This window comes from Chenopodium album, chromosome 11 (genome assembly GCF_948465745.1).
Source record: "Chenopodium album chromosome 11, dcCheAlbu1.1, whole genome shotgun sequence".
Lineage (NCBI taxonomy): Eukaryota > Viridiplantae > Streptophyta > Magnoliopsida > Caryophyllales > Amaranthaceae > Chenopodium > Chenopodium album.
The window spans coordinates 45,610,277-45,636,893 of record NC_137844.1 but is presented as its reverse complement, the minus strand read 5'-3'; the positions used below and the strand labels follow the sequence as shown (position 1 = coordinate 45,636,893).

The window sequence follows — 26,617 nt, the reverse complement described above, 5'->3', positions numbered from 1 at the left end:
TTTTTTTTAATTTTTTTTTACTTTTTATTTTAAATTTTGGACCAATCACGTATTGACACGTGTCATGGTAACTTGTTATAATAGGTCATTGCCTTGGTGTTGACCGGTTGGGACTATTGGAGGCAAACACATATCATAGTTGGGATTATTAGTTAATAAACCTTATTTGAGATTATTAAAAAGTAAATCGCCCATACTTGAGATTATTAAAGTGAATTTTCCCAATTATAATTGGGTTGAAATTCTTGAAAAATAGACTCCTGTAGCACTCTAACAATACATTATTGCCTTAATTCGAGTTCTATGACGAAAAAAAAAAAGCGAGTACTGGTGAAAAACGCTTTGAAAATCTCAGGCGTTTTAGCGTTTTGCCTCTAAAACAAGATGAACTGCTAATCCACTAATCCAGTGACCAAAAATGGAGCAACAACTATGGCGGGAAACCCAGAGAAACCTCACCACCAACACTAACACCCTCTCTCTGCAACTCCTCTCACAACTCCAAACCCTCATCACCAACCCCTCAACCACACCTTCCACCATCTCCGCCATCCTCGAAACCTTAACCAACTTCCCTTCCGTCCTTCCCAACCACCACATTTTCTCTCTCCTCCACTCCCTCCATCTCCACCACCCTCCCTTCTCCTCTTCTCTCTCCTCCACTCTCCCCTCCCTCACCACCTCCCTCCTCTCCGACCCCACTTCCTCCGCCATCACCGCCGCCGCCGCACTCTCTCTTCTCGTCTCACTCTCCGCCGCCGACTCCCTCGATCACAGCCTTGTCATTTCTCTGTGCTTCCGCCCGTCTGTTTCGGCTCGGGTTTGGGTTTTGAATAATGTGATGAAGTTATCGATTCCTCCCAATTTGTTGCTGCCGGTTATGTTAGGGTTTACTAAGGATCCTTACCCTTGTGTTCGTCAAGCTGCGTTGGAGGGGTTGGTCGGTGTTTGTGATTCTGGGGTTGTGGTTGAGGATTCCGGGATCGTTGAAGGGTGTTATTTTCGCGCCGTTGAGCTTCTTCTTGATCAACATGATTATGTTCGCTTGGCTGCTCTTCATGCAGTGAGTTATTACTTCCTCCGTTTTTTTATTAATCGTGATAGTTTGACATTTTATTCTATTCACACACTCATTTGATCGTCTTTTGTGATTTATAAGTTGGAATAATAGTAATGTGGGACCGTTAGATTCGCTTCTAAAAATACACTTTCATAATTAGGTGCAAGACTCACAATATTCATATATTGGTTAAAATGTGGTAAATTAGGAGCCATTAAGTAAGTTGTGGAGAATTGAAAGAAAGAGAGCATAATTCAGGTGGGTTTTCGACTTTTCGTGTGTGGTAGATGTTTTCAGCATTTTCAGCAGTTCGGACACTGGTTGCCACAACGAAGAAGGGAGGGGGTATAGTGACAACTAACAATACTAGGAGTGATTGAATCCCATGAATAATATATTTATTTCTTTTTTTTTCTATGTTTCAGGTAAGAACATGGGGGTGCATGCTTGCTGCATCTAAGGAAGAGGAAGAAGATAGGAGAGACTGTTCAGATGGTGTATTTTTGCTGGTACATGACCTAAGTAATTCAATATGTATGTTTGCTGTATTATATATATATATATATATATATATATATATATATATATATATATATATATATATATATATATATATATATATATATATATATATATATATATATATGAAATTTGGTAGTCTTTGTGATGTTTACTTGGGTGTTCTGTTGTTGCTAGTGCTGCAGCATAGATTGGTGCAGCAGTAATGTGTGACATAGGAGAATTTCTTTATTATAAAAGCCTTTCAATATTCATTTGTTATGCTTGATTGGCTATCGACTTTATGTATCTTTCTTTGAAGGAGTTTATGATGCTAATCAAAACCATTTACCAGCCTCTGTATTTGTAAGTTAGTTGCATAATAACTTGGACTAAATAGGATATATGTTTGATTATTTAACAATAACTTTTATGAGGAGTATATCTACATAATGGGACATGAAATACCTATTTCTCCGCACTTATGATTGTAAACACATGTATTTTTCTATCCTTTCATCCACATCTTTTTATCAAAAAATTTCAAATGATTCTGAAATAAATGATCTACAGGTTCTTTAACCCTCTACAAGCCTTATCAAGAGTAGTCTATAGCTGCAAATTATAGATAAAAAGAAACAAAAATTGTTATATCTGGTTTGAGTTTGTTCTGTATCTGCTACAGAGCCATTTGATACGAACTTTGAAAACAGAATGGAAAGGAAACAATTAAGAGGGGGAAATAAACTATCAAACTCTTGCCTTTTCATGTGTTTGGTTTAATTGTGCAAATGAATCACTTAAACTGAACTCCCTTTCTTCTTGTGAAAGGGATCACTTGCAAGATAACAATTAATGAGCTAGAGAGCTGAGGAGAGAGAAAATGAAATTTTTGGAAGTGAGAGAGAGAAGCCGGAAATTTTTTGTGTTTGAGGAGGGTAATGGTAATTAATACCTTAGGTTTTAGAGAGGTAACAACTAGGTGGAAACTATTATCCCTAGGTAATGATGATTGTTACCCAAACCTTATTACCAAAACACTTGGAAACGGTAATGGTTTATTGAATCAGTTTCCAAACGTGCTCTACATGTCTTAGGTTGATAAAGCTGGAACTTTGGGGATATAGGACCCTGACTTCCTATATTTTTAGTTGAGATGCTTCTTTGAGATGAAAAAACAGTGAGGGGCTGTAATTTGGTCTTGGAAGTTGAACTCTACCCTGAGTTCTTAATGTACATGGTGCCCTACAGCATTTCTATTTGTAACTCCTGAACTCTGGACTAAAACAAAGCAGATTAATGATTTTAATAAGCTTAAATGGTTGGACGTTTAATCACTGAGGCATTTTAAGTTTCAACTGATCTGTATCATTCTATATCTCAACTAATTTGGTTTTGTTTTGCTTTAAATGTGTTTTACGTTGCAATACATGAATCACCATGTTGCTATCTTCAACAAATCTATTTCAAAGGCACCCCGATGCCTCATTGGCCTGATGCTGTGACTCACTGTGATGTAGTCAGCCCTTGCCTATTGTTGTTTGTGTTGTGGGCTAATGAGTAGAGGAATGCTTTTTTTTTTTTCCTTGTATTTGTGGTGATCATGCTACTCATCTCCTCATTATGTCTTTAGTGGGTGATTGGGTGCCATCCTGTAATTGCTATTAATTGCTTTCTTCATAGATCTGCTAACAAAGTTTTGCTTGGTTTGGCTTCACAGATATGTTCTATGGTCAGAGATATGAATGTGGGAGTCAGGGTGGAGGCTTTTACTGCCCTGGGAAAAATTACTTGTGTATCTGAAGATATTTTGTTGCAGACCCTTAACAAAAAGGTTGACGAAGCAATTAAAGTGAAACAATCCTTAGCTCTGTTTAGCTCAAAATCACATGAAATTCATGCTGGTGTTGCTGCTGGTGCATTTATTCATGGTCTAGAGGATGAATACAGTGAGGTAATTGCAAAATTTTGGTTGTGTTCTAATTCAGTAATTTGTATTACTTCATGTTTTTTTTAAGCTAATCTTAAACTAATGCATTTACAAACTTTAGAGCGTAGACTAGCCAAATGATATTCTATTCACCAATTGTTACAAAGGCATTAACGTCCATGAAAAACTAGTGTCTCTCTTTATATCATGCTATCTGACCTCTTAGCTACTACCTACTTTAATAATAACTTCAATGCTTCCCATTTTGGATTTGGTAAATGAAAGTTGGCATTCCTTTTCTAGCAAGTGGTTTCCTCTTTCTCTCTCTCCTTACCGTTTGGGAAAAATACCTCGTCGTTCTCTCTCTCTCTACTCATCACTGTGCTGTATAAAAAAGCATGACATTTCTCTGTGGAAGATATTGTGATTTGGTAGGAGTAACTTTTTTCATTCCATATTACACGTTTCTCAACTGGACAATTATATGTTCATTTAATATACAAATGCATTATAAATTGCCACTCTTGATTTCAATTTCAATAACCAGCTTTTAAAAAAAAAAATTGTGCAGTCTTAGACAACAGTGATGAAAATGGAATAGTGGGAATATATTTTAGGTTTTATTAATGCCAATTTTTGATGGCTTCCTTTTGTTTTTGTTCACTGTACTTCATATTTATTTATTTATTATTATTATTATTATTATTATTATTATTATTATTACTATTACTATTACTACTATTATTATTATTATTATTTTTTATTTTATTTTATTTTATTTTATTTTTTTTACACCCAAAATTACTTGGCCATTTTAAACTGCCCAAACAATTTTATCAAAAGTTGTAGAATTGGTTGTAAGACAATTGTTTGGGATGGAGGGACTGCACATTCTGATGTTAAATATGTTTCCCATCATGCCACTAGCTGACCCTGTGTAATATGTATGGCTATCCTGAAGGTACAACGGGCTGCATGTATCTCCTTGCAAATGCTTTGTGTCATCTCTGGTCGATTTGCTCCTGATGCGGTTAATATATTGAGCTATGTTCTGAATGATGACTCGGTTATTGCCAGGTTAGAGGCTTTAAAGACAATCCATTGCATGGCAATTTCTGGATGTGTAGTGATGAAAGAGGCACATATAGATATGGTATGCTTTTTATACTTACCATAAACATTTTAGGTTTTTTTTTAATTTTATTTATTTATTTATTTATTTATTTATTTATTTATTTATTTATTTTTTAACATGAGGTATATTGCTCTGAGATAACTTTCTTTTGTTTAAAATTATATTACTCTCCTTTTATGTAATAAGCGCACCTTAGCCCAGGCGTAAGGTGCAGCACCTGTAGGTATAGGTAAAACACTAGTTTCAGCATGGCGCAAACTAGACGCAAAACAGTGTCTTACTTTACTGGTGCTGCACCTTACGCCTGGGCTAAGGCGTGCCTGAGTGGCTGAGTGCGCCTTTTGTATGCGGTTGAGCCTATCAATGAAAAGGTGCAAAGGCTTGCTCTCTGGTACATGGGCTTTTTATAGGATTCAAGTTTTTTACAATGTAACATTACGATGTTTACAAAAGTTGAATGTGGAGGTCATGGATTAACAAGCTTGATAAACAATTTACGCTGTCTTGCAATTTATAGTGAATACCCTTCTCTCTAAATATTATAGGGAGTTCCACAAAATTTTAGTTTGTTATTAAAGCTAGGCAGCTAGCTAATGTTCCCTACAAGTTCTTAAAGTTTACTGCTTATGATATCAACTTTTCAATTTTGTAAACCATCATATGGAAATCATGTACTATTTTCTTACCAAAGCATGGACATGGAGTTACATCTAACGAAGGTCCTATTCTCAACGGAATCAAACAATAACATTATGTTTGGATAACAATAGTGAAGGGAAAGGGAGGGGAAGGAAAAAGAGGGAACGGAAAGGGAGGTGAGGGGAGGGAGAAGGAGACCTTCCATTTTCCTTCCAAATCTCTTCAACAATGGAGGGATTTGATTCATTAAAAGTAGAAGGAAAATGGATCCTTCCAATTCCCTCTCCTTCCCTCCTTGTATTAGATATCCAAACAAGGGAGGATGCATCCCTCCATTTCTCTTCTCTTCCTTTCCCTCCATTTCCCTCTATCCAAACATAGCGTAAATGAATTCTTAGTGCCAACAAACAACTTGTTTTGTGGGACAAATTTAATATAACTAACTTTTTTTAGCTTTCAGTGAGCAGCTGTTGTTCATCAACTAGTTGTGCTAACTAGTTTTTTTAGCAACCAGTCCTCACTTCTAGAAGACTTTTGTAGTAGTGGTAAAGTAATTCTGACGCAAAAAGCTTCTCTTTATGGATAACTGGATAAGTAACCACTAAAAACCTTTATAGTTCTGCCAGATTGACAAAAATATAGTCCATAACCGAAGGTCCGGAAGTAGTAGGCTTGGATCTTGGGCTTGGTTTACATTCTCAATCACCATTCGTAAATTTCGTGCTCTGACCCGGTTATTTGTCTGCACTCGATCTGGAAGGCCAAAAAAAAAAAAACACACTTAGTTATATTTAGAATTTTGACAGTTTTCCTTTTTCTTTTATAATATACGAAGTACTTAATTAAGGAAACATATACTTTCTCCGTTTTTTATTTATTGCACCACTTGCCTTTTAAGCAAGTTTCATAGATATTGCACCATTTCTATTTTAGGAAACAAAATATCTATGTTCACACTACAAATACCCAATATACCCTTACTTTTGCCACTTGATTCTTTAGTTTATGCTTACATTACATGGATAACTTTGTAATTTTACCCTTCTCTCTCTTCCCTTTTCCCACTACCAATAAAAAGTGTGCCAACCTCTATGGTGCAATAATAAAAGAACGAAGAAAGTATGATTGTTCCTTTACTGTCATGGCTCAACCAAACAGCATAATTGGGAATCAGAACTCATTTTTGAAATGTACCAAACATACTAATAAGAATCAATGTCCAAACCATACCTTCCTAATGTCATTTTTTTAATTCCAGACCCCGTAGCGTTTTTTGTACAATGATTACTTCTTCTTGGCCTATTGATATCTTATTTTTATTGCGGTGGGGGGGAGGGTGACTGAACTGTGTGTAATGTTTCTAGCATGAATGCTTTGTTTTGTGCTTGTTCTAGAGTTATTTGTTATTGGCACTCTATGCAGCTATGCTTGTTGCTAATCTCATTATTTTGTGTTCTATTGCATATGTAACTTTTCTGGCATGTATATTCTGTTTGCCAGCATATCCTGTTCCTTGTACTAAGTTATATAATCTGCATGTGTTTCTCAATATGCTATGCTGTGTTATTTATGGAATTCAGAGTTAAAACAATCTCTCCTTTGTCCTTATTGCAGGTGCTTGGTACCCTTGTTGACAGGAACTCCCAGATAAGATCCAGAGCCTTTGATTTGCTTGGATCAGTTAAATTGCCTGACCTGAAAGTGTCCAAATTAACTGTTGAAAGCCTCTTTAGAAGTCTGGACATCTATCCCAAGGTTGTTAAGTCATGTCATATTAACACTATGTATTGCTTCATTTGATTCTTCATTGTTTAATCTTCCTGTCATTCTTTTTTAATTTATTGGGTTTCCTGTAATGTTCCAGAGTGAAGCTGAAATCTTCCGTACATTGTTCAATATAGGTCAAAATCATGGCAAATTTGCAGTCAGGATTGTCAAGGACCATTATAATGAGGTTAGCATTTTTTCAGTCATCTTTATGCTTATCTTCTGTACATAGTGCTACAATTAATCAAATTTAGGTCCTTTCTCTTCACCTGATTCTCACTGAAGTGAATATGTTTACTAATGAATCTGATTTTAATTGAGCAGAACTGATTAAAAACCGAATAAGTGAAGTCACTGCTTTTTTACTGTGTACAATCTGTTACTTCATAACTTCTCTCTTATAAGTTGTTTAAACAAGTATTTGATTTTTGGTTGGTGGATGCATGTAAGGCGGGTGAAATTATGTAGAGGTTATGTGTAAGATGGTGTAAGTTATGCTGAGGTTTGATGTCCTCTTTAAATCCTGTCTAAAGCCACCTTATGCCCATGCATTCCTCGCTTGTCCGGTATTCTGTAATTGGATTTTATCTTGGTACTTTGGCCTTCGATGAGGAAACTAATCCTGTCTCAGTTGAAGCCTGATGTATTAGCTGAAAAATTCTCTTAGAAGTGCTGTGTTTGTTCGTCTATCTTCTTGTCCAGGATACAACATTAAAAGGCCAGAAGTTATCATCTGTGACATAAGTAGTAGGTTGGTGGATCACTGGATCATAAATGAGTGTATAACCATGTGTTTACAGAAGTGAAAATTGGTATTTAAGTAATATTTTCCATCAATAAAGATGATGTGTTGCCATACTTCTTTTTTTGCTTGTTACGGATGTGCTCTTGTTGGCTCTCATCATTCATTGCACATGGCTTATGTATAGGATGCTTTCCCCTTCACTCTCTTCTATCATTTTACACCACAACTACTTTTCTGACAGAGTGTGCTGTATCCTTCAGATTAAGCCTTCCAATGATGAAAAATCTGGCTGTTATGGTTCAAGAATTGCTGGAATGTCGGTTTTGGCTATTTCAGCTTCCCTCAAACACGAAGAGCACATTCATCAAATTCCACCAAGGATATTTTCGTATGCAGCTGCATACTTTGGGCGGATTGCTTATGCTCTTGGTGATATTCTGGATATTGATTCCCTTTTGGCCTACCTGTCTTGCTGCGGTATATCAAATTGTCATACTTGCTTGAACATTGGCCAATTTAGAATCTAAGTGATGCCTTGTCAATTATTTTTTTTAAATTTTTTAATTTTGTTAAATAGGTGAGCACCAATTTGAGGTACAGTCTGAAACCAGGGCTCAACCAGAGGTACTTCCAGCTGCAAAATGTCAGCAGGCAGCACCTGTGCATGTCCTCAGTGCAATGCAAATTGTTCTTGCAACGGTGAAGAGGTTATGGCCGCTGGTAAAATGTGGATATACAAATGAAGTGTTTAAGGCTTTAAGGTGTGTGAGGATGGAACTTTGTGCTTTTTGTTTCTTTGAGCTCTTTTCGTTCTGTATGATCTTTCTATTCAAGCTTAGTATGATGGAAATAGTTCAGGATTGAATGCTGATGGAAACAAACTATTTCAAGTACACCCTTAGAACAGGATCAAATGAGAAAGGATAGGGAGAATAGTAGACTGGCATCATTGTTGAAACATATAAGAGATTTTTTATTGGTGTGGGGAGTATATTTTGCCATTTTGAGTTTGAAAGTGTGATTTAGAAGTGAACAGAAGGGGATCACTCTTGTGCCTTTTTTTGACCTTGTATTGCTGTTGATTATATTATTTCTCACGCAAGCTAGTCTTTTATTTTTTTTATTTTTTTTATTTTTTTTTATTTTTTTTTACGTAGTATGTGAAATAGTAGGCTGGGGGAGGGAGGGGGATGGGAAAAGGGAATTAATTATATGCATGATCATTGATCCTTTCATCAGCTTAGTATATGCTCTCATCACCTGAAATAGGGTGTTTAGATATGATTTTGTTAAGGTCTGGTCTGGTGATCTGGTGTGACTTAATTCTTTGACCATATTATTACAACGCTGTAAGAAAAAACATTATAAATTTGGGATCTTGTTCGGTTCATCTCCAAGTATCTTCATATTTTTTTTATTAATATGCAATAAAAGATATCTTGTACTACCCCCGTTTATGAAAATTCTTGACACTGTATTCTTTCACGCTTGTCAATGTAAAACATAGATCATTAATATCTCTAATAATTTATTTGTAAATATTATAAAAGATTGATATTCTGAAACTTCATATTAAGACGATCTATGATGACCCCACATGTATATGTACGATGGTTAAGGTGATATTTGTGAGTAATGCCAAAGTCAAAAGTGTTGTGAACTTTCGAAACAAAGATAGTAATAAATAAATGGAACTAATGGAAGTGTTATCTGGTCTGAATATTTGATCTGATCCAGTCTGATTTTGTTTGGTTCTGACAAGTAATAATTTTTGTAAAGAGAACGTGTACTTAGATGACCTCTGCCATTTTGAGCTCAACTGTTTGAGTTCGAAGGAGATCAATAAGGCAATTGCTTTGTGCCATTTTGTAACCTTTTATTACTCTTGGATTAAAATTAAAATTTCTCGTGTATACCAACATTTAATTGTTATATGATGTGAACTTATAGACTAGTGGTATGAGCCACAAAAAAGGCACACATATCTTAATATCCATTTTTCCATTGTATCCACTTTCTAGGTCTATGTTATAGGCATGGGGATAATGGTATTAGTCACCATGGTCATTAATGGTTTTGTACTTGTTCACTTGTTGTCTAGGATTTGGATAGCTTGCATGTATTGACTTTATCGCACCCTTGTAATTTTGTGGTGTCTGAACTCTTGTGAATCTTCTGCAATGGTTTTGTTTTCTTTATTAGCCTGTCTTAACTTTTGGTTTTTTGTACGCTGTTGTAAGCAGTTTCTAGTTCTGCTGTTCATGCTCTTTCCTCTGTTGCATATTTGGCAAGTTTGCTCCTCTTGTAAGTTATTCCTGTACTTGCATTAGCAGGCACTCACTAATAACTAAGTTCACATTTTTTGTACTTTCTAGCATCAAGTATTTGAGGAGGTGGTATGGTGTTCACAAATTTACCCTTGTGATTGCATATTAGACTGTTTGTTGCTCTCTCACCCTTGGAATTGAGAACTTGGCAAACTTTGTGTTTTCTCAGGTGTTGTAAAGAATCTCTTGCAGCTATAAGGCCTGGCTCTTTTGCATATGCTGGTGCAGTAGCTTTTGCCTTCCAATATATTCATATAGTGAAGCTTCTCACGAGGGTATGGAGACACTTTGAGGTTTCCAAAAATTGTCATTTGTATCAATTGGGCGACTTGGGCTTGCTACTTGGGAAACTTGACAAAGCGATTCTAGTTATCAGATACGGGTTCATTGGGTTGAGTAAAGATGTCGAGCTTATTATAATGGAGTTGTTGCTTCTCAACTATCTGCTGCAACTTTCAAGCTCTCGCATGCATTGCAAAACCTTACAGAAATTATCTACTATGGTTGCTTCGGTGTGCCACTTACGGGATGCAAAATCCATTGCATGTTCGGACTTTGTGAACCTACTTGCAGAACTATCATCCAATGGCAGTTTCTCTCTTGATGCAACTGGTGATCAATTTCAGTTGAAAAAACTGCGTGACTTATTTATACTCAAAGACATGGTACTCACTGAAGAAATCAGACACATTAGTGCAGAGCTTGTTGTTCTTGGCTTTGACTCAGTAAGTCCTTTGCGCTTCATCTCAGGATTGCCTGTCAGTATACCCCTGGACATTACTCTCTATAACGTGACTAATGAGCATAGATTATGGCTTAAGATTGTCTTAGATGACAAGGTATCCGAGTTTGTTTTCTTAGACATGGAAGAATATGGAGGTCTTGACGAGGTCAAAAAGTTCAAGTTCACCGCACCATTTTACAGAACACCAAAAACAGTTGCTTACACATTGAGGGTTAGTATGGGTATGGAATGTATGTCTGAGGATTTGCATTTGGTTAGAGGTCATGGGGGCCCTAAACATGCCCTGACTTACATTAGCCCGGAAATTGAAGCTTATTTTGTAAATTTGAATGCTGATAATCTTTTGATACGTTAAATTGCTTCTCCTTAAGTTCCTTTTTGTTCTTATTGTTGCTTCCTTCTTGTTCCACTGCAAATGATAATATCTTATTTTCACTTTCAATCAATTCACCTTTTTTTTTTTTTTTTTTTTTTTTTTTTTTTTTTTTGTGTGTGTGTGGAGGAAAATTCACCTTTTAAGGAAAATGTTATACATAGTCCTAAGGGCTACATATAAGCATTAAATTTACACTTGAAAATCGCAAAAAGTTAAGAAAACATAAATATATAAACACTAATTACACTGATATACGCGTGTTTTTGTTATGAATTTCTAATTTTATACAATTTTCAAGAGTGTATTTAATGCTTATATATGACCTTTAGGGCTACATATAGCATTACCCTTTTTTTTACTATCCAACAAATTATTAACGCATACTATAAATGTGAATAATTATTATTATTATTATTATTATTTTTTTGGTGAAGATAAATGTGAATAAATTGTAATACCACAATGGAATACATTAAAATTGAAACAAACCGTCTCCCCAGTATAGTTAAAGTCATTTGCAACATTCATATCCCAATAGATCTAAAAATAAACTATTTTGTACTTCTAGTGGCAATTTTACGACCAAATCCTCAAATTATTTGCTCTAATCAAGACCCATCATTTAATACAAAAGTCTCATATGAATGGATATGGAGAACTAATCTCCCTCCAAAGTTTAAAAAAACTCAAATTCCCAAATTCCCAAACTCAATTTGTAATGATGGAATCCCAAATTCCCAATAAGAGAGACTTTTAAAAAGTAACGGTTACAATTTTCTTCCACTGTCAAATATATAATGACTAGTCATCACACAGAAGATGTAAATCACCTTTCTTTATATGCCCATTTTTCAGAAGACATTAACTCCCTTAATGCGCAAATTTTTAGCTAGTCCTACCACTGGCTGATCCCTTCACAAAACGACGTCGTTCTGTCCTGTTTAGGAAGTTTTGGCTAACTGATTTGAAAATGAACATTTACCAATTTATAAATGAACATTTACGTATTTGGAAATGAACATATTGCATATATATATATATAGGCAAAAACTAACGAAAGCCCCGGAGGCATTGAATAAGCTAGTTAAAAGTAAAAAGATCAAATTAAAATGAACATTAATTACACCGATTGACGTGTGATTTTGTCACACTTTCCCAAATTTATACCACTTTTGGTACTATTTTAAATGCTTATTCAACGTCCCGGGGGCGTTTGTTAGCGCATATATATATATATATATATATATATATATATATATATATATATATATATATGATTTTAAATGTTATTTATACAAATGGTATTGTCGAATTATATATTTTGATCTATTCATTAACGTCAGTTGAGTTATTTTCAATAAGAATTAGTTAAAAAATTATTACATAATATAGTTATTTATCAAATGAAAAATTGACATATTTCTACATAGAAAATTTTAGCCTAGTAGTCATTAGCCCATTACATTTGGAAAATTCAAAGTGAATTACAGTTTGTCATATTATCTGTATCTTCAACCTTGAATTTTCCTTTTGCTATTAATTGTAGTACAATTTTGACATATAAGGATTCAACGTCGTAGTGATTGTTGCAAGGTGCATAATAGTACAATTAGTAAATGTAATATTAGTGGTAATGAACATAATATTTATTATAAATGAACATACATAGTTTTATGATCAAATCATATTAAATGGATGATATATGAAAAAAGAACTAAAATGAACATACAACTTAAATATTGAGAATGAACATCCTATAGCATGAAAATGAACATACTATAACAAGTGAATATAAATAAGAAAATTCAAAATGGAAGTGAACATTTATTAGAATGAACATCCTATCAAATGAACATGAACAACCAGTGTTATGAACATCTTATTTCATGAAAATGAACATTTTTGAGAAAAAAAAAATCCTATAACGTAACATGTAAATTTAAATATGAAATCAGAATGAAAGTGAACATTTATCATAGTGAACATCCTACCAAATAAAAATGAACATTTAATTACTAACAATGAACATCCAATAACATGTTAATATAATTATGAAAATCAAAATAAAAGTGAACATTTAATAGACTGAACATCCTATCATATGAAAATGAACAACCAATGTCACGAATTATGAACATATAACAAATGATACCATGAATTGAGCATCCTTCAACAAAAAAAGTTAGGGTTTCAAATTTTTTGGAATCAAATAAAATAGTAAGTAATAAATCAATTATTGTTGTAATTTATTCATTTCTTGTTGTTAATTTAGACATTTATGTTGAATTTTTTGTTCTAAACAAAATGTAACACAAAATTGCAATTAATTAAACCAAGTTGAGTATGTTCAAAATCACAAATAAATCAACCAAAATTGTAAATATAGTTGACAAATTATTGGAATATATGTCAATTACAAGCTTCTTTTTTTTTTTTTTTTTTTTTTAATTTTTTTTTTTTTTTTTTTGAATGGACATACAAGCTTGTTTGTAATTGAAAAAATTTACACATAATAAATAGTATGAAGTTTAGAAACAAATTGTAAAATTACCTTTTCTGTAGAGGTTATCTTTCAAATTCTTTAAGTACGCCTTGAATTTCGTCTTTGATATCCATTATTTTTTTTTACAGCTTTTATGCTTTGATAATGGAGGTTTTTGGAGAAAATACAGAGAGTGAGGGTGGTTTTAGAGAGAGAAAATGGTACTGTGATTTTTGAAAATGAAAAAAAAAAAAAAATCAGTGTTTTAAATGCAATATTTATAGTGGAGTAGGTGGACGGGTGACGTCATCTTCTGCTAGACCATATATTAATGGCTGGTCACGAGACCAGCTATCAATAACTGCCTTTAATGCTTAGGAAGGCAAATTGATCAACCTGATTTAGTATATGGGTTGGGAACATCATAACAGCAAACCTGTCACATGTGGCAGAAAATATTTTTATAAGATGGAGGCTTATTTGGTACATAAGAAATTCGTTAATATCCTGTTCAAAAAAAAAATAAAATGTTAATACTTCGTACTTACAAATGAGTTATTCAATGTAGTACAACCTGCATACTAATCAAGAACTTCACAATCGATTGGATCAAAATTAAAAAGTTGATATAAGCAACAAAAATAACCCCAATGGTTCTTTCAAGTCTCCAAGTAAACCAAAATTGCCAGATTCAACTCAAACGGTTTGGTTTCTCTCCGAGAATTTTATTTTATTTTATTTTTTTGACAAGAAATTAAAGATTACATAAGGACATAAAGTTAGTTCTACAACTATTGGCTAGAAGGTGGGCTCTAGCCACTTGTTCTCTCCTGACCTTCCAAATAATACAACCCCGAAACATGCTTCCTATTTACTGTCCACAAGGGTCCAATATCCTGATCAGGTATCTGCAATCTATGCACTAGTGTTGCAGAGTCAGTGTAGATCTTTACCCTCTCAAAATTTTTCTGACATGCCCAGGTGAGCGTTTCTTGGCAAGCTTGGAATTCTGCTTGCACTGCTGAATTGGTCTTTCCATATGACCCGAGAAATTTTCACCAGTTGAACTATTATTTTTTTTTTTTACGACACCAGTTGAACTCTGATGGTTCAAATTAGGTGAAAATAGCTTTGCTTTTGGATTTGTAATTAAAAATCATAGTGGGATCTTATTCTTGCAGGTAGGGCTGTTCATCGGTCCAAGACCGGACCGAAGATCGAAAATTAGAATTTTAAGAACCGAAGACCGGACCGATTAAGCTAGGATCGAAAGAATCGGTCCAAAACCCGGACCGGACTGCTTTGGACCGATTTAAGATTTTTTTAAAAAAGAATACTAAATTTTAATAAAGTTATGGAAAACACAAAAAAAATAAAGGAAAAACTATATTTTAACATCATTTTTACGTTTTTTTTTTATATGTTTATTACAATAAAACTTATAAAAAAGACTGGTTTCATGCATATTTTTAATAAAAAAAAGACCGGTTTTAATAGGGTTTTGGACCGGACTGAAGACTGAAAAAATGAATTTCAAGACCCGAAGACCGGACCAAATAATTTGGTCTGGTCCGGTCCGGGGTGGTCCGGTCCATTTTTTCGGTCCGGACGATTTATGAACACCCCTACTTGCAGGGGCAAAGGCTCTCCACCCAAACATTGGGTCAAAAAGTTGTACGAGTAACTTGCAAGTAGTCTTATACACAGTGTCAATTACTCCAATACTTGAAAAATCAAATGAAAAGAATAACCTTCCTGCTTTAATATTCCCATTTATGTTCTTTAATTACTCGTGTTACGGAGTAAAGTATTGTGCTCAATTTTTTTTGAAGGATTACCATTAATCAAAGCGTGTGGCAACATATGTTTTTTTCCCTGCCATTCTGGTTTACTCTCTGCGTCATAAACCCGAGACCTATTTCCTGGTCAACAATGCCTGCCCCTATGACTGTCAACAGTACACGAGACAATGGATAATAATGAACCATTGTTAGCTGACCGAGTTATTCATAAAGAAAAACACTAATGAACATCAGCCTACCATCTTTGGCTGTATTGATTCATATATATCTGTCGCTATATGTGTATGAAGATTCATATCAATCATATGTACCTCCAATTTACAAAAACATAGCTGAGACCAGAGAGAATTGCTGGATTTTGTTTCTCTATTCTGCAAGAAGCTCTGTACAAAAGTGGATTAACAGTTACACTGTACCTCCTATAAACAAAATTACAGTAAGCTTTAATGAACCAGCCCTTCTGATATTCTAGCTTTAACATCTCCTAGCCCTTTCAATGCGCAAGCTGTACGACTACAGCTGGAGCAAAGCACCTTTTCCCCACAGCCTTGAGGTTTGTCACTTGCCAACCAAGACCTTCCTGGTATCGCTCGACCTGTTATCACATTTCATGACAAATCACCATACAAGTGTAAATAAATTAGAGAAGGAAAGGCATATAGGTGAGCACAGACATGACCAACCTACAGAAAAGCCTAATACAGAAAAGCCTAATGCAAGTTGAGGTAAAGGAAGTGAAAGCTTGACCACAATTCCAGCAAGAAACAAAATTCATTACAGGGGAACTACTAGTAATAGATATTGTAGAACGAGAAAGAGAGAAGGGAATGCACCTTATCCAGAACATTCTCATTTCCTCCCATTCCCCCAATTGCATATATCCTATCACTCAATACAACAGCTGCTGAATATCCCCTTGAGTGGTTCATTGGTGCCTCACTCACCCAGGTCCCTCGACGAGGGTCAAATAATTCAACACTGGCTACCATAGTTCTTCCATCAAAACCACCAATAGCATACCTGTGAAAAGAGTTCCTTGCATTTTAATCTTTACTGCAGAGTTTAATAAAAAGCATTGTCTATTTATCTCTATCACAATCTCATTGTATAGGGCAACAGGCATCCAGTGATAGCGTATAGCTTACTAATCATCACCAGCTTTGATATTTCTAATTTTTTATTTTTTGAACAAATATTTCAAATTATCAATAAGTGTAAAAATATAAAAAGTTCATAGTTTGAATATACATATTGATTGTGTCAAAAAAAAAAAAAAGAATATACATATTGAGAATTTGAGAGGAATATAACAAGATCTTACATGACTATATTTTTTAATTATTTATTTATTTATTAATCTATAAATCACAAAAGCTAATCAAACTTGAGTTTGTGAATAGTTTCAAAAGTTAAAAAAAAAAAGTCAACTAATTTTGGATGGAGAGAGTACTAGATAATTTCCGAGCAATCAGGTTTTCAAATTATACTGAATATATAAAATAACTTTTTTTAAAAGATCGGGACTTAAAATAATATAAATACAAAATATATATATATATATATATATATATATATATATATATATATATATATATATATATATATATATATATATATATATATGTGCTTTGGAAAAGAAAAGATATCTTAAATTCCAAAGCACATTTATCATCTTATACTCCGTACTCAATAACTGTTTTCCTATATTTTTCATGCCATCATTTATATAGGTTGATTTGATAGGGAATTTTGAAAGGGAAAACAAAATGAAAGAGTGGTTATTGCTTTAGTACTCTGTATAAGAGAAGAAAATGCTTTGTATATTAGTTGCTTCCCTTCAAAAAAGGGGGGAAAAAAAAAGGGGGGGGGGGGGGGGGGGGGAACTAAACTGGAAGGAAAAATAACCTTGTTTTACTGTTTCAAGGTCTATGGGCAACACGTCCACACCTTCTCTTCATACTACCGCATATTATGCTCATATAAGTACATCTCTCTCATGAGATATATGCCACCTTACATTCTTGCAAACACGAGTACCAGTAAGCTCTACATGAGAGTACATTGGTACCTTGCCTCGAATGTTAATGTGCTTAAGATCCAGTATACTCCCTCCATTCCTAAATAATTGACACAGTTCCCTCTTTTGGTCGTTCATGAATAATTGACATATTACTAAAATGGCAAGGACCTACTATATTTAATTTGTTTTTCTATCTTACACAATGACATTCCACAAAGGTTTATATTAAAATAATCCTCACCCGGTCACCCCCACTCAAACATTCCACAAACTTCACTTTGCAATGGCCCATGCACTATTTCTAGTTTTCTACGAATAAAATAATATTCCATTAACTTAACTTTACAATAAACAATTCAATAAAACTAACCCACTCAAACATTTCTTAAACTCCCTGCCAATGAGTCAATTAAATGGGAACGGAGGGAGTAAAACAGAATATTATGTGTACATTATTGTAAGTTATTACTGCTAGTTCCCAGAAACACATCAGCAAAGTGTACAATGACAAAGCATTTTGAAAGGCGACTAGTTGGAAAAGCAAATTCATACTTTAAATACTCCCTCCGTCCCCGAAAGAATGACCCTTATGGCCTAAATCTAGTCCCAAAATGATCATCCCATTTGCATTACAATACTCTCCAATTTGCAATAATATTTGTGCAAAGTTAGCTTCCCCATGTAAATTTTGTTTTTTCATGTACTTTTATTACTTTATCTCTATACTTTTTTGCAAACCTCATGTGAATTTCACTTTCCAATGTACTTTTATTACTATCTTTTTCACTTTCTTAATACTCGTGAAATCAGCCCAAAAGGGTTGTTCTTTCGGGGGACAGAGGGAGTATAATATTAAAAGGATAAGGTGCAAAAATAATTAAATATATAAATAAATCGATAACTTTAAAACATATTCTCCTTACAGTTTTTCGTTCAGTGCAATCAATGAATGACAGGCCCTTCTTGATTTCATGCTTTCAAGTCTGCTCCAAGAATGATCTCTTGGGTCAAATCGTTCGGCAGAACTGACAATAGAAGCATAGAATTAGCTAAGCAGTACGAAAACAAAATAAGTAAAGGAAAAGTAGGACGGGTGCACATAGAATGTCAATTCAAACATTAGAAAGCGTGGGAAATAAATAATATTAAGAACAAACACTTAACATGAATAATAGTAAATGAGACACAGCAATTACCATCATGTAACTTGTTTAACTATACATAAAATTCTTTTTACTCCCCAGTCCCCACCCTTTCCTCGGCATTTCTTTGTCAAACTCAACCTTCTCATCCCTCCCCCTTAGATACCATATTGGTAAGAGCTCTCGCCTCACTCTACGTCTCTACCCCCACCCCAAAAAAAAAAAAAAACAAAAACAAATACCAATAAATTGTTGTCCACGTAGCCTCCTGTAATCTCCCCTTTATTCTCATTTCCACCCTCCCTCTTAAATTTTTATTCCTTCTCTCTGTTCTGTGTCAAATAAGATCAGTAATAGTCATGCCTTCATACCACCCAGCCCTGCCACAGCTTTATGCTCCATAATTTGCAACAGGTAACATAGCAACATAATAGTACATTAGTACCTCCCCAATAAAAGGCCAAATAACATTTCTAGGACAACCACATTAGCCAAGATGTGAAGGTCTTCAAAAAATTTTAAAAAAAAAAAAAAATTAAAAGGGAGACAAAACATGCCCAATATGGAGGAGAGAAAGGGGGAATAGGGGGGGGGGGGGTGGTGTCATGGTTGTTGAATGTTCACGCTGTGTTTGGAGAAAACGAATTTTGTCAAAATGTTCCCTTCTCCTCCCAATACAAAAAAAAAATGATTTCTTACTCTTTCTCTCTAATTTCATCATCAATATAAGCTGTAAGGGGACTGAAAACTCATGACATTATACCCCTTCTATCAAAGAGAAAGTGCACCTCTAACCCTGACATACTTCTATCCACCTCCTGAATTAAGTTAAAAAGATTTTGCACGATGAAACATACTGCTTCAGTGCTTCTCGCTTAATTTTGATGGCATTAGCATTTCATAGAGTGAAATGGTACAAAAGTAAACAAACATTTGAATTAAAAAGGTTTTAGCAGAAGTGAAGGTATAAAAGGGAAGCTTTGGGAGATATATCTATCCTCAGTACATCCAAACTTGCTTGGGCAAAGGGATTTTAAGTGATAAGATCCTTGAAATTGGGCCAAAACAAATTTATGTGCAAGGAGTCAGCCCAGGCCCATAATTACTTATGCTCACAGGAAGGCCAAAAAGAATTCTCCAGCAACTTGATGCTGAGCTGGAATTCTGTTATGAGGTTGTTAGTGGGTTTGGGGTAATATAGTAATTTTGGGATTAGTTTGTTATTCCTTATGAGCGGTAAGAATTGGTTAGCAACTAAGCAATACATCATATCATCAGTTTGGCTATTTCTCGATTGAGCTTGTGTGTGTTTTCCCTCTGTTCTGATCCTAGCTCCTAGCATTATGTTGCATAATTTCTTCTAGGCCAGAAGGAGTGTTACATGCAGGCAAAATAAAGTGAGACTGCTTCTATCAAATCTTATGAGTTATTTCCTCTGAAGAAATAACTACTAGCTAGACATATTTCACAGAGTAACTTTGATTGCCACTTCAATTAAGTTCACTAATTAAGGTCCTGAGGCATTGGCTAAATTTGAGGATAAATGTTTGATATGGATAAGGCAAGTCTTCTGGCAGACAGATCAACTTAAGCAATTATGTTCAATGGACAATGGAATCAAAGTATTCAATATACTTCACTTAGGACCATAATGGACTACCAAAAACAGGTCATAAAGTTCTCCACTCACATATGAGAAACATAATAAAGAGGGCGTAGTAGGTACAATACCTCAAATACTCGCTCCCATCATAGCCACCAACAGCGTAAATGGCACCATGAAGGTCCGCTGCTGCAAGGTCAAATCTCTACAAAAGATTTATTGACAGAATTCTCATAACAATAAAGGAATGAATCTACCATTAAGTTTTTAATAACTGTACAACAGTTTGAATTAAGTTTGAAGTAAGCATTCTGATTGAAGCTCAGATGCAACATGCATTGTCACTATGAAGTCTATGATAGCAATCACTGACTCACTGTTTAGGTACTGTTTTTTTTCACCTTAAAATTTAAGTTTTTCAAATAACAAGTTCATATATGGGAAATTAAAGTAAATATTATGAAATCTAAGATCACGTAAATCATATTGTATATAGCACATGAAGTTGAATTGGTGCCAATTGGCTAATGAGTTGAATGCAAGTAACATACTAACATTAATTTACTGGTCAATTTGCCTATTAAAACTCTTTCACCCCCACCCAGCGATGCACATGCACAGAGTGGACTACAGGAAGACTCTCACACACTTCACAGTTTCATCTGAAAGCACATGTTTCAGCACAAATAGGATGCTAGTTACACGAGTTCCAGACCTTCCACCCTAGTTATAAGTATTCCACAGGTAACAACTAAAACAAGTTCCTTCAGTCTAATTCACTATCAAACAGATCCGGATCTATAATACTAAATAAAGGGACAAGTAGCAAGTTCACCTTATGCAGCATTGATCTAGCAGATATCCATCGTCCAACATCTATATCAAACATCTCCACATCAGAAAAGCAGTGAATACCATTTCCACCACCAATTGCGAATATTTTGTCATACAACGTAGTTGCAGCTAAGCCCCCCTTTTGCTTGTTCAAACAAGGAAGTGATGTCCAATCATTGTTTACAGGATTGTAGGATTCAACTTCAACCAAACAAAGTGATATATTAATAGGAGTATTGCAAGGGAAACACAAAAAAAAAAGGGAGAGCATAAAATACCTTAATACCTGTATTATACCATAAACCAGAATTCCCACCACCAATTACAAAAAGATCACCATTCAACATTGCAAGAGAGGCATGTGAACGAACAGAGCTCATTGGTCTCAGAGATTTAATTATATCTTTTGATGGAGAGTAGGAGTCAAGTGATGCTAGCCATGATTCCCCATCAAAACCACCTACTAGAAAAATCGAATCATTTGGGTCCAGAAGCTGCTCACTGCTAAACTCCATTGTTCCATGTGCATATGTCTCTGACTGGTTAGACAAGGCCTCTAGCCTTGTACAACGATCTTGTAATTGCTGGACTTTTGAAAGCTGTGAGAACAAGAACACCATTAAAAAAAGAAACGGGAGAGACTTACAGAAAGAAGGATAGCCCTGTGCAAAAATCACGATTCTTTAGCCATCTAATAGGTATTAACTTACAAAAATTGTATAAAAGGCTAAAAAGGCTAGTTAGGAAATGTATAGCAAAAGCTGCACTGGTTTACAGGTAAAAATACTCCTCTCATCAATAATTATCAGAGTATCTGCTAAGAAACTATGATAAGATCATAACTACCTACAGAGTTTGTTAAATTAGTCCACAAGTACAACGTCAAATTACTTAACAGAGCATACAACCATATACTCCAAATTTCCAAAACATAATTTAAAGGGAGGAAGTGTGAGGGACTAGATATAACTAAAGCATCCACAAATAAGATCAGGGAGGGAGTGTGAGGGACTAAGTATAAATAAGCCATTCACAAATAAGATCACAGAATTTAAAGACAAAGACAATGCAAAAAAAGAAAACACCAAAAAAAAACAAAAAAAAAACCAAGAGGTGAACAGAAGTGATTACCAGCTTCGTTTGGTTATCGATAACTTCTTGCTTGAAAGCCTTCAGCTCTTGTAACTACAGACAAGACAAGAAAATCAATCTATGCAGACTTATCTTAAAAATTGTTTATAATTATTTCAATGATTGAATCATAAATAACCTCAGCTATAATAGACTGTAAATCTGAGGGTAATAAAGAGTTCTCCTTCAGACTCTCCTCTTGAACCCTATTGCCTTCTAGTGAATCATCATACTCGTCATGCATATTGTTGTTACTTCCAAACTCCTGAACTTCGCTTGTGGGGCAGGAGTCTAAAGGTTCGCAATTCGCAGCCAACTTTTGCAATTTCACATATATCAGCTCTGTTTCATTCTTTTCCTTTGCCTCAATATCAGCTCCAATTCGCTGGGGAATTTCGTCAAGGCATGAAGGACCTGAGAGACCTGAATAGCCATTTGACTCACTGAAAGGAGTGGGATCAACATTTCCTCTAGTTCTTGGTTCTGATGGATTTTGATGTACTATCTGCCAGATTCCTGTAGATTTGGGCATCATGACAGATGGTGCAACCACTTGGGTTGAAAACAGAGCAATTAACTTGCTGACTTGAACATGGTCTAGCTCAAACCGGAAATGGGAGTGAGTATAATAATTCCCCTTAATGATTGACATAAATTGATTCTCCACCAGGTGATGGCAATTCTTTTTGACACAGATTTGGACCTATATATTAAAAAAAAAACACACACACACACACACACACACACACACACACAATAATTACCTAGAGGGTGAAGTTAAAGATAAAAAACTCCATCTGACAGTATCACATCTCACTTATCTCTAGATACAGAATGGCTGCAAGCAGCTTGTATTACCTGAGCAGGGAACATTGTTCTCTCCGAACCATCTTTCGTCCAACCATATGGATTTATATTCATTTGACCAGGGCTAGCAGCCTCAAAGATACCATGAAGTTGCCTCTTACTGTAGTTGAATAGAAACAAGGGCAAACCTGGATGAATATTCTTGACATACACAAAATGCTGAGCAGGCAAACCTGTCAAGAAAAAAAAAAAAGAATTTTGGGTAAAGAATCAAATCTACATGTGCTAAATGACCTAGGTAAACTCTCAGGATACATATAAATGCGCCAAATAGACTCTGAAAAACACTCGACAAAATAGATTACTTGAAGCACCAGTGTCCCATGGTATTATACTTTTATTTTCTTTTAAGAAAATGAAACGAGAAATTAAGACAGAAAGTAGCAATGTATGATCGCCACACACATGGGCAATGAAAGTTCGTGCAAACTAAGAGCTTTTATAAATTACAACTTTTCAAAATATAGAACTGTAGTGAAAAATAACCCACCAAAGAGCTGCTTAGTAAGACATTCATCGATCGTCGAATCTGTGCAACCAAATATAACACCGCCTAACAAAGCAGGTTTCAAATTTCTAGGAGACACTTGTGGTTTTTTCCCAGTACCCATCCTGAAAATTAGGGAGAGAAATGAAGCTCAAATTCATTTCACATGTCAGCTGATCAGCTACAATGAACAAAGTAAGCAAAATGACAAAGCAACAACAACAACAAAGCCTTATCCCATAATGATTTTAGGTCGGCTAACATGATCATCATAAGGAACCATCCGTAACGGAAAATGACAAAGCAACAAGCACCAAGAAAAATACGAAACCAGTCTTCCACATACAACAAACTTAAGAAGGGATGGATGTATAATAGAATTAGTTTCCAGCATACTTTTGCTAATACCTATAACATAAACTTCATAACAGGATTGAGGCCACACAATGAAAGTAAAGATAATAGTACAGAACTAAATGTGACATCTGATGTCATGGGTGGAATTGGGAATAACAAAATTTTGAGGCTCAAGTTGAGCACCAAATGATCAGATTCCATTTCTCACATGGCCCATGCAAGCAAAATGTCTTCTCAACCAAGATCAGCATTTCAAATGTGAATGAAGACGTAAATCTTTAAAGCTAAGGAACCTTACAAGAGGAGAATTCATTTCCCTAGAAAAGCATTTTATTTAGTCTTCACAGTATAATTTAATTTCCTAATCCAATCTAGCACTGTTCACATGGAACAACAAATTATAATTGAGGACTCAAACTCATCAAGGTCAATACACTCAACTATTTCAAGCCCACTCTAAACAAAATTGCAAAATTTCAACATAATGTTTAGAAACAATGCAATTCCAAATTTCCGAAAGGTTTAACACCTATGACGGCTTGCCTATACTCCAATAGATACTCCTAGTCCTAGCACTGATCACATGGAACAACAAATTATAATTAAGGACTCAAACTCATCCAGGTCAATGCACTTAACTATTTCAAGCCTCTATTAACTTCAGCAAATTCTTCATCACACTTTCACATCAATTTCGCTATAACTGAAGTTGAATTATGTATTGCATGCTTATGCATAAAAACTGGAGCAGGAAATTGATATAGCAGGATGTTTTTAACCACAAAACTCAGCGCACTCCAATTGAAGAAATTAAAACAAAAACAAGACTCAGAGCAGTCCAATTGAAGAAATTAAAACAAAAACAAGACTCAGCGCAGTCCACATATGAAACACTATAGAGGGTGTGTATAGAAACAACAACAACAACAACAACGTGTTAGTTCCACAATGATAACATTCCTCCAAAGGTAAGGCAGATTCATTAGTAACACAAGATGATCAATCAATGAACTAAATGTAGCAATTGAACCCATCTTACTGTAAAATTAAAAAATAATGAAAATAATTATCATAATAATATTATTACAATATAATTTCACAATAAGAACAAAATGAAGGCAAACCCAGAAAAATATGCAACAAAAGGAGCGGAACTGATCAACATATATCATATTCAAAAATATTAATCTGCATTTTGCTGAATTAAGAAAAAACTAATCAAAAAATCCAGAAATCACCCAAAAATAAAGTAACCTCATTTTTACATGGAGAATTGGAGGGTTTGAAGAAGGTGAGATATAATTGCACCAAATACTCAACTATACAAGAACCCATTAAACCAATTACCAGAAAATTCCAGAAAAACCCAGAAAGAAAAAAAAAAAAAAAATCGTCACCCTAGAATTAAACAAAACAATCAGTAATCAAACTATGACCAAAAAAAAGAGAAAATTAGAAAATGAAGCAAAATACAGTAAAGTAGTAGAGCAAAAATAGTAATTGGAACTGAGAATGAGAAGAAAAAAAAAAAAGTGAGAGAGAGATAGAGAAATTACAGGGATTAGAGAAGATGAAGAAAGCGCGCAAAATACAACAGAGAACAGCCTGAGTTTGAGAGTGAACAAGTGACAAGTTTTTATATTTTTGCTGGAAAGTGGAAACTCAAATGTTGTTGCTCATTCAACAGAACAACACATTCTTCCTCATTTAAGGGGGGAAATTATTTAATATATTTTTTTCTTTGGGGGAGGGGGGATTTTTTTTTTACTCCTTTTTTTTTTTTTTTTTTTTTAAGGAAAACAGAGCATATATTAATCAAAGAATGTCCAAATACTTCAAGGTTGTCAAGCTCTGCGGAAAAGGACTCAAACGAACATACTCCAAGTTCATACCTGTATCCCACCTTGCAACAAAATGGGCAAACGGTGTTACATGCTCTTTTAACATGAGAAAACAAACAAACACCAAACCATTTCTTATCTAATCTAATATCATCATAGATAACCAAAATAGGGGAGAAGCCTTGCATATTCGAGGAGACCTTCTACACCACATTCATAGCATATGACTCAACCCAAATCTTCTTATAATCCATCCTTCATGCTAATTGCAAAGCGTTCCTGACAGCTAAAGCCTCGACACATTCTGGTGAAGCTAAGGGAGTATTCTTCGTTGCTGCCATAATGATGTTCCCATCTACATTTTTGAATACCACTCCAAGGCCAGCCATTCCTTCACCGGGAACATGAGCATCCACATTGATCTTTACACACCCTTAGGGGACATATTCAAGAGCTGGCACTAGTTATTTGTTGCTGAGGTGCTGTGCTGTTCTGCAAATATGGGGGGAGTTGGGTTGAAATTAAAAAAAAAAAATTATATGGTTTAAAAAAAACAGAAAAATTATACAAAATAATTATTAAAATAAATAAATAATAGGAAATTTTAGATTTTAACTCATGCCAATAACCCGAAATTGGTTTTTAACACCACAAAATAAATTGATTTTACCACCACTTAACGGATTCCGTCCAACAATCCGTTAAGTGGGGTCCACATTGCCACTTGTTGTAATACTATTGGTTAAAAAAATAAAAAAAATAAATAAAAAATCTACAGCCACCCAAACACCACCACCACCACCACCACAACCACCACCACCACATCCCC

The 26,617-nt window shown here is 34.8% G+C and overlaps 2 protein-coding genes across 2 annotated transcripts; one reads left to right on the top strand and one right to left on the bottom strand.

Moving 5' to 3' along the window:
* The first annotated feature begins 308 nt into the window (after positions 1-308).
* On the top strand, positions 309-11,220 carry LOC145567611 (protein SIEL-like). The gene is made up of 9 exons (XM_081626929.1): positions 309-1,063; positions 1,486-1,569; positions 3,279-3,512; positions 4,450-4,641; positions 6,877-7,017; positions 7,127-7,216; positions 8,035-8,251; positions 8,352-8,535; positions 10,271-11,220. The coding sequence occupies exons 1-9, from the start codon at positions 419-421 to the stop codon at positions 11,199-11,201; spliced, it is 2,718 nt and encodes a 905-aa protein (XP_081483055.1). The 5' UTR covers positions 309-418; the 3' UTR covers positions 11,202-11,220.
* Positions 11,221-15,738: 4,518 nt separating this feature from the next.
* On the bottom strand, positions 15,739-25,635 carry LOC145568956 (uncharacterized). The gene is made up of 11 exons (XM_081628334.1): positions 25,504-25,635; positions 23,594-23,715; positions 23,095-23,276; positions 22,376-22,939; positions 22,237-22,290; positions 21,392-21,704; positions 21,107-21,306; positions 20,400-20,476; positions 18,450-18,551; positions 16,340-16,526; positions 15,739-16,101 (listed from the first exon to the last, which is right to left on the bottom strand). Exons 2-11 carry the CDS (start codon positions 23,712-23,714, stop codon positions 16,000-16,002), a joined length of 1,902 nt encoding a protein of 633 aa, XP_081484460.1. The 5' UTR covers position 23,715; positions 25,504-25,635; the 3' UTR covers positions 15,739-15,999.
* Positions 25,636-26,617: the final 982 nt, after the last annotated feature.

Bases quoted from the DNA above. Each gene is read 5' to 3' on its own strand.
- LOC145568956 (XM_081628334.1), bottom strand. From the start codon at position 23,714: ATGGGTACTGGGAAAAAACCACAAGTGTCTCCTAGAAATTTGAAACCT. The intron at 21,705-22,236 runs GTAATCACTTCT...TTGTTCTCACAG, and splicing joins TCGATAACCAAACGAAGCTG to CTTTCAAAAGTCCAGCAATT. The intron at 16,102-16,339 runs GTGCATTCCCTT...ATGTGATAACAG, and splicing joins ATGAGAATGTTCTGGATAAG to GTCGAGCGATACCAGGAAGG.
- LOC145567611 (XM_081626929.1), top strand. From the start codon at position 419: ATGGAGCAACAACTATGGCGGGAAACCCAGAGAAACCTCACCACCAAC. The intron at 3,513-4,449 runs GTAATTGCAAAA...GCTATCCTGAAG, and splicing joins TAGAGGATGAATACAGTGAG to GTACAACGGGCTGCATGTAT. The intron at 8,536-10,270 runs GTGTGTGAGGAT...GTGTTTTCTCAG, and splicing joins GAAGTGTTTAAGGCTTTAAG to GTGTTGTAAAGAATCTCTTG.